This window comes from Biomphalaria glabrata, chromosome 3 (assembly GCF_947242115.1).
Source record: "Biomphalaria glabrata chromosome 3, xgBioGlab47.1, whole genome shotgun sequence".
Taxonomy (NCBI): domain Eukaryota; kingdom Metazoa; phylum Mollusca; class Gastropoda; family Planorbidae; genus Biomphalaria; species Biomphalaria glabrata.
In genome coordinates this window covers 13711226-13719710 of record NC_074713.1, presented here as the reverse complement: position 1 = coordinate 13719710, position 8485 = coordinate 13711226, and the positions used below count along the sequence as shown (strand labels likewise).

Below are 8485 nucleotides of genomic sequence, written 5' to 3'. Positions count from 1 at the left end.
CCTGTTAAAAATAAGAAGCCTGCGAGCCTTAACCAGTTTGAAGCACACAGCATTACATTCTGTCAGAGCCTGTGATATCGCTGATCCAAAACACTGTATGTATGTCGTTTGCAAAGAAGTACATAAGAAGCTTTTAATTTTATAGCTCATGCCTTCAATGTGCCATTGAACTGTATTATTGCTTAAAGAAATTGTTTTAATAATATCAGATGTAGATTTGTGTAAAACAGTTTTTAAAACTTCAACGGCTGATAAAATCAATGCTTTATCTATAGTGTTTTCCGGTTTTTGCTATAAGTAAAGAGATATGGTAAGTCGCATACAAACCATCATCTTCTCTATATGATGTCGAAGAGGGATTTTGTGGGTCTATTCTGAACTTTATGTTTGAGTGTTCGAAAGTTTTTCAAACCATTATCTATTTAGTCAGGGTGGCATCGTCTCAAATGATCCTCCAGCGTAATTGGTTTCATATCGTCATAAAACCGCTTATTTGACAAGGAAAGAATGAATCCCAATTTTAAATAATCAACGCTGTACAGTCTTTCTTTTTGTTTAATATTAGTTACATGTCGACAAAATTAAGCTAGCGAAATAAGTATTGAAATTAAATGCTTCAATTTTTCGTTTGAATAGCATGATACATATTTAAAGGATTAACTAAAGTACAAATCATTGATTAGTTTAGTAAATAATTACATTAGTGGAATGTGAAAATTAAAGTCGCAACATGATTAAAGAAATTTATTATCGTAGACCCCCATGGACATCTCATAGACCCCCAATTTATTTTTTCACTTTCGTAGACCCCTTGGAAGTCTTCGTAGACCCCTGGGGGTCTATATAAACCACTTTGGGAATCACTGCTCTAGAACATACTAAGCTAGTTGATTTAGTTTTGGGTAATGCACTCACACATGTAAACCCCCCCCCCCCCCACCCGACCTATGTACTGTCTGGTCAAGGGGAGATCAACCAATGTTTGTCTTTGATCTAGTCCAGGAAGCAACAATAAGTGCCTGCAGTTCCATAGACATGGGAAACAATCCTGACATCCCGAGTGAAACAATACATTTTAAAAAGTTCATTATTTTAGTTGCATGACATCAAGGTGACTCTCTTGAATACGTTCAAGGGCTAACAAAGTATTGCAATTATCTAATAGTGGCGACTGATCATTTCGTTTCTAATAACATGGCAGTACAGCAGCACTAGCACCCTCTGGCGGAACAAGAATTATACATTATTCAGATGTCTGTGGGATCTGTTGTTCACATCCATCTGTAACTGGTCATATAATTTTTAGTATTAAACTGTCAATCTCTCCATAAGTGTAGCCATCCTCAAAGCGAATTCATCACCACTGCACATATCTTTAAGACCAAGCAAGACTTAGAATTTGAGTAAACAATTTCATCATGCTGCAGTCGTGCACTAAGTTGTACCATCGCCAGTGGTAGAGCCACAAGAAATGTAGATCTAAATGTAGGTCTGGACTTCCATTATGTAAGCCTGTTCTACAGCTATGTATCTATTCTTCATAAGTGTTGATTTGTTTACCACCCCCTCCCACCCTGATCTAACTCCGACTCTCTTTATCCTCCCCCAGTTTATGTTCTACTTTTCTATTTGACCATAAGCAACGCTCGCCATGTCTCCCACACACAACGCTCGCCATGTCTCCCACACACAACGCTCGCCATGTCTCCCACACACAACGCTCGCCATGTCTCCACCTCTCTCTAAGATGTAACTTCATTCAATAATTATTGATTGTAAACACGTAACACACACATGTTCATGGTTTGTTCCTAAGTTTTATGGGCTATTCCATTGTATGGACTCTTTCAAGTTCCATTAAAGTTTGACCGATAAAGAAATGGATGTTGAAAATGTCTCAGGATAAGAGTGGGTCATACTTAATTGTCGTGTTGTTACAGGAGATTCTTATCGAACATAATGAATGAAGATCTCCTGAATGAAAAAAAAAAAATTTTTTTTGTTAAATAGATCCGTTGTTTGCACATGTTTCAGATCAATATTTACATAGGCTAGAGCGTTTCTTCCTTATTTCCCCATTCAATTATTCGGACAAATCTATTGTGTTTCTATTGGCTGTTGTCGATACAAAAAAAAAAGAAAGTAAAATTTTCATTTAATTTTTCTTTATTATTCATTCACATCTTTTTTTTTTTTTTCTTTTTTTTTTTTGAAAATTAGATTTAGCTCAGCTCAAGACATAAATTGATTATTGGTTGGTATGTTCTAGAAGATTTCAATGTCGAAGTATAAATCCACATTATATCACATATTTATTCTGAGATAATATCAAGAATATTATAGTGCTTTTGGATCTATGATTATTTGATAGATAGTTATACTTGGGTATGTAGGGCTAATACTGCTTTTAGATTTATGTTAGGTTATTATAAAAAGGGCATTAATATTGTATTTAGATATATGGTATAGTATTCGGGAGGTATGTAAACCCACCCAATAGGAACTTTTACTAAGTGTAAATGTAAATCAATTACGATTGGTCAATAAGGTTTTGAATATCTGCACATTTTTTTAATTGGCCTACTAGTGCGAGCTCTACTGCAAAAGTTGACGATGGCTCTCAATGTCCATTGAATTGAACAGTTTCAGGCACTGGTTTCAGTGTGAATGGATAAGTAGAATGAATTTTCCAAATGTAGGAAGGACCGAAATTAACGGATGAGTGTCGGCCAGTCTGGTAAAAGTAGACGCGTATCCAAATATTTTTCTTTAGCTGCAGACACGATTGATCTTTTCAGACAGGCCTAGTAATAGTTTGTCTCTATAACCTTTCAGTACAGCAGCACTAAGATGGATACTTTATAGACCACACCCTATAACCCACGGAAAGTGAGACAAGCACTAAGCACGGCACGCACTGATCAAAGCTACGGTGCATACTTACACAGACATCTACTGTCTGCCATTATGCCCTTCTCCAGAGTTACTTTCAGTTGATTTCAGAGTTAGTTCCGTCTCTCCATTCTTCCCTCTACACCTCGCGACTTTCTTTCCATTCTCTTTATTCTGAGACCTGCTATTGATAAGCATGTGTCGAGACCTTAGCTCTGTCCATGTCCATGTCCACGTCCACGCTAGAATGTTTCTACACCAAACTAGGCTCTCAAAGTCACGTGGTACACATATCATGTGATCAAAGAGTTTATTGGTTGCTTGTACAAAACGTAAAGAAAATAACAAACTGACATCGCAAAAGAAAGAATAAAAAAAAAACAAGATTCCAGTGAAAAGTGACCAACAAATTACTTTGTACACTGTCAAATCATTAAAACAAATGTTATTGTAAGCCATCAGATACAATCAGTACTTGAGAAAAAAAAAAGACATCAATAAACAGACTTTTATAGAGGAACACAATTTGAAAAAGTCGCTTTTATTGTCATAAGAAGTTTTCTCTACCAGCGCTTCTGTGTATCCTTGACATGTCATTAAGCACTGTACGTCTGCTGACCTATAAACCTGGGGTTTGAATTGATAGAGTTCTCAGTCAGAGGTGGAGAAGATATAGGGTATAAATCTATCACTTTAGAAATGTTCTAGATACATAATGAAAATAGAAGATGGCAAGTGCGAAATAGAAAATATTTTTTTCCTTTCGCATGCTATTTATAGAATACATAATTTTTAATCCGTGAGTGACCACAAAATGACCTAATGCCCTACATGTACACACTTCGTGACGTCGGGAAATGATGATGGTGTTCTGTTGTAGTCTTGGAGTGGTCCCTAGATAGAACACAGATACAATAATAATGATACTAATAATACAAATACAAGACTAGATTCTGGCTCCATGTGGACGTAATGCATTCAGATGGTTAGAAATGCAACAAGGGAGAAACTTCTGAGACCCTGAGAACAATTTTATGTCTAGCTGTTGACCACATACGTATTTCCTGTTTCATCAGTTTTCTATTTTAAAAAAAAAAGTTCTCTAGAAAATTTGATTTCACTTCCTCATTCTCATTCAATTTATTTGTGTTATTTGTAGTTCTAATAAAACACGTTTTTATTAATACATTGAAAAAAAACACAACAATCTGAAAATGATCTTGTATACAAATATATATGGTCAGACTCGTGTTCACTATTGGTAAGCTTCAAGTCTGTAGAAGCAGAACCCTTAACAGAAGTCCAACAAAGAGATGGGACAATAAACATTTTGTTTCATTTACATTGAACTGAGCTGGCTGCGGACTTGAAGACGGAATTCGAATAGAAACAAAATTTTAAAAAGTTGGCTCCTAGTGCCATAATAGTTTGAGGATTGTTTATTCTAGCGCCTCATTCCGTTAAGTGTTCATGTGATGGCCACTAGTCATTGCACTTCACCAAGAAATATTTACACTGGACCACAGTTGAACCAACACAGTTGTACCCTGATAGAAATGTACTTCTAATAATCAATCAATGTCAAGGAATTTTGAAGCAAATATTTCAATTAAGAAGGCTCGTATCCATCATTCGACTTGTTTGTACATAGATACAACTATCAAAACATGTCACACTGCCAGCAATATTTCTTTTAAAAAAAAATAACTCAAAATACACATTCCAGTGTAAGCCAGCACACTCAAAACACACAATAGTACATCAAAGAATACAACATTATTATTAGTTGAATACATACATTATTACATGAAAACATATCAAACACACAAAAAGATAATCTCAAAAGAAGGCAACAACTGGATGAAACAGTAGACATACAAAATGTCATACAAGTGTCAGAGCTTCAAGTAGTCACAAAATTTGTTACTTTAATTCTGAGTCTGCATGGCAACATGAGATGATTACACATTATCAACAAAATACAAAATTCATGTAAAAATCATCATGTCATTGGAAACCAAAGAAAATTCTATCAGAATATTTTTGTCACACAAAAAGTCATACACATTCAAACATAGAGGACATGTTACTTCACTTCCTTATTTATACTGACAAAAAGCACACACACACACAAAGTCATACACCACTTCCCTGACAAAGAACACATACACACATTTCATTCAACTCACATTCCTGAAATTTTGATGACACATTTATTTCCAACAATGTGTACACAGCTTCGATCAACTCACTCTCTCTGTCTTGTCTGGTCACATGTGTGTACACGTTATTTCTCCCACTTCCCATTTTCGATTAAATTGAAACTTTGCACAATTATCAATCAATCAGAGAATTAACAACTTAATTAATCAATTATTGGTAATTAATTTTCCTTGATGTAAAAAGGAAATAAATCTTACAATATTGACATATATGCTGTAAATGTGCAATTCTTTCTCTTATAAAAGCTAATTGCTTTTTAAAATATATATATCCATTTAAACTTAAGTCAAAGAAAACCAACTAATTTGAAAAAAAAACAATTTAGTAGAGAGTGAGTAGTGAGAAGCACTAGCCTACTGATATTACTCTGAAATTGTCTTGGCATATTTGATTACAACAATAGATGTACAAAATAAATTAAACTTTTGGTATACGCAAACATTATGTTAAAATTGGTTGTGATTCATTAGGTTCCATAACTTGACTAGAATATAATACATTGCAAATTACAATGACCTCCCCTTGCTCTTCATCACTGAGGCTCCCTATTGCTCTATTTATTGGAATAAAAAAACACATCATCATGGCTGCTTTGGGGTGACAAAGCGGTGAGACAGGCTCTATTAAAGGAGAGGCCTTGTGGTGACCAGATAGCAACGATCGGTCAGAGCACACACATAGTCAAAACAATACCCCCCCACCCCACACCCACACACATACACAGAGTTTTCTATATATGTGTTTTATGAATGACTTCAAAGAAATATGTGAAAGATTTACAGGCCAGAATTACGTAGCAGTTACCAGAGTGTATTATGCACACAAAACAATACAATTGGTTCAATGAAGATTAATGTCTGTAACAATGAGGAGGATTTTACTCATGGATTTTTGGACTGCAATAATAAGTGTTAATAAGTGTTATCAGAGTGAAACATTAAATAAAAAAACTTCAAAATCAAAGTTGTTACTATCTAGCTCTACCTGTCAAACCTTGGTTTACTAAGTACTAGATATCAAAGAAACTAAAACAAATTCTTTCAACAGAATTGCTCAAGACTAAGTGAAGCAAAAAAAAAAAAAAGTATGCTAGTGATCAACTATTGCACAATTATTACAACAGCCTTGGGTTATCCCTACTGGATGGACACAGTTATGTTGTGTCAATATCAGTTGGCTGGGGGGGGGGGGGATGAGAGAGGGATATGAAGGAACTGTACATGTCAGTGATCCCCTACATTAAAAAGAAAAAGCTCCGACTAAAACGGAATTTTTTGGTAGTCCTCATCTCAAGGAAGAGAAACGAGAAGGGAGTCCCAAGGATTTCAATAAATTCTTGAATGTAAAAATGTTTCTGACTGCGAAAGAATCCCCGAGAACATGAAGAACATGGAGCTTTCACAAATGTATTGCTTCATTGTGCGGGGACCGATAACGTAGATCAACGAAATGAACGCCCTTAAAAGTTGGCTTTCTGTGATGGCCATGTATATATATAGATATAAAGTGTATAAATACGTGATTTGGTGGCCGATTCGGAATTACTATAACTAAAATACTTGTTTCTTAGTTCCTTCTTGATTCTGCCCTTAAGGAACACAATCATTAAGTACATCACTGATACCAAACATGTCATCATCTGTCAGGGTAAGCTAATTGGAGAAATACAGGAGAATGTTTTGAAACTTCACTCCAATGTCATGTTATCTTTGTTAGTGAAAACTTAAAGACAGTCCGATAACATTGCCCTAAAGAGTGGTTCCACTTAAGTTCAACATCTGCGCGAGACATTCGGGTACTTGACCTTCAGCTCCTCCTTGAACTTCCGGAAAAGCAGAAGATTTCGACTGTTCTCGGCGTCCTTCCTGGAGTGAAACTCGTCCTTCACCTTGAAGCCCCTGTGGACGAGGAAAGCGTTGTCAAGAACGTAGAAGTCGAAGCCAGCAACATGCATCTCGCAGACCTGAGGAAAACAAGGAGAACATTTAGCACTTTAGATCACCATGATAAACTCAAACAGAGTCAATGGCTTTCTCTTGACCTGTGTTTACACAACTTTTTTCTTAAAGAAACACTTCGCAAATTCTTAGCATTTGTTTTTTTTTTGTTGTTGTTGAGATATTGTTTTGGTTTACTAGTTAATTTTATTCCAGTAGCTTGTGGGACACCTCTTCAGGCCTCGTGGAACACTCTAGGGTTCCACGGAACACAGTTTGGGAAACACTGGTCTAGACCAAAACTATTAGAATGCAGTCTGTTTAGGAAGAAATGTTTATTATTAGCATGATACAATCATCTCTCTGACATTCTCAACAACGATACATACAACGTAAAATGTTAGTTCTAGTAAACCGTGGGGCCAACTTAGAGTTTATAATGATGCTACGACTAGCCCCTAATGATTTCATGCTGGACTACTCTCTGGTAAGTGAGTGAAAGTCTGAGCTATTCACTAGGGAAGTTTGACATGTTTCTTTACTTCCTTGACCTAAACTCCTGCATGACGGCATGGTGGCGGGAAGGGTTCTGGTGCAGTCGTGATGTCAGTCCAGAGAGCAGGCAGCTGTCCAGTTTTCATAGACTCTGGCTACTAAAAACACATTTTTTACAGACAAAAAAAAAAAGCTTATAGTTGGATGTGTGGCTGAGAGTCAAAAACCGCTTGGCTAGCTATCAAGAGGGCTAGAGTTCGAATCCTGACTCTAGCAGAGTTGTGTTTGCTGAGCGCCTAAATGTAACACAGAGAACCTTTGGGCCCATTTCAAATTCTTCATTCAAGTGACGCTCATGACTTTTACCATCACACATTTGACAGGCCTCTACACATACACAAACGTATTTGGGCTATCATGAGCTGGAAAAAAAAAGGGGGGGGGGGCGCATATAAACGTCTCAAAATGGCATCACATAAGCAGTATACGTCATAAATGGCGTCACGTGACATAAGTGAGCAGTCCTACCCACGTGATAACAATTATAAAACGTTTTCTGAATGTTCTTATTTTTTTTTTGTTTGGTTCCCACTGGCTCCCAAGTTTTAATCGATCTCCACACCCCTGACTGGCTTCAAGTGACAAGGCAAAAGCGCCCCACTCAAACGTGTCAGTGTGATCCATACTTAAGATAATGGACAAGTCTTAAATATTAGTCGGGCCTACCCAGGGAATCGATTTCCTAGCTGTGGGCAGCAATGCAAACACTCAAGACGTCATTCACTCCGTTGTCCTGGATAAACGTATCCACAAATAATCCATTCGCCTAGCAATCATCCACAGGACCTTGTACAATTCATTAACCAAGCCAAACTGTTGATACAAACTGGTAACACGTCACCAATGTGTCTGTACTGAACTTGATTCTACCATTCTTA

General features: G+C 36.6%; 1 protein-coding gene across 6 annotated transcripts in view; it reads right to left on the bottom strand.

Moving 5' to 3' along the window:
• Positions 1–3185: 3185 nt before the first annotated feature.
• Positions 3186–8485, bottom strand: part of LOC106062233 (beta-1,4-glucuronyltransferase 1-like) — a 97384-nt gene continuing 92084 nt past the window's right edge. For all 6 annotated transcript variants that reach the window (XM_056023546.1, XM_056023547.1, XM_056023551.1 and 3 more), the window contains one exon: positions 3186–7078. In XM_056023546.1, the coding sequence (XP_055879521.1) occupies positions 6887–7078 (192 nt within the window). In that variant the 3' untranslated portion in view covers positions 3186–6886. The remainder of the gene's footprint in view (positions 7079–8485) is intronic.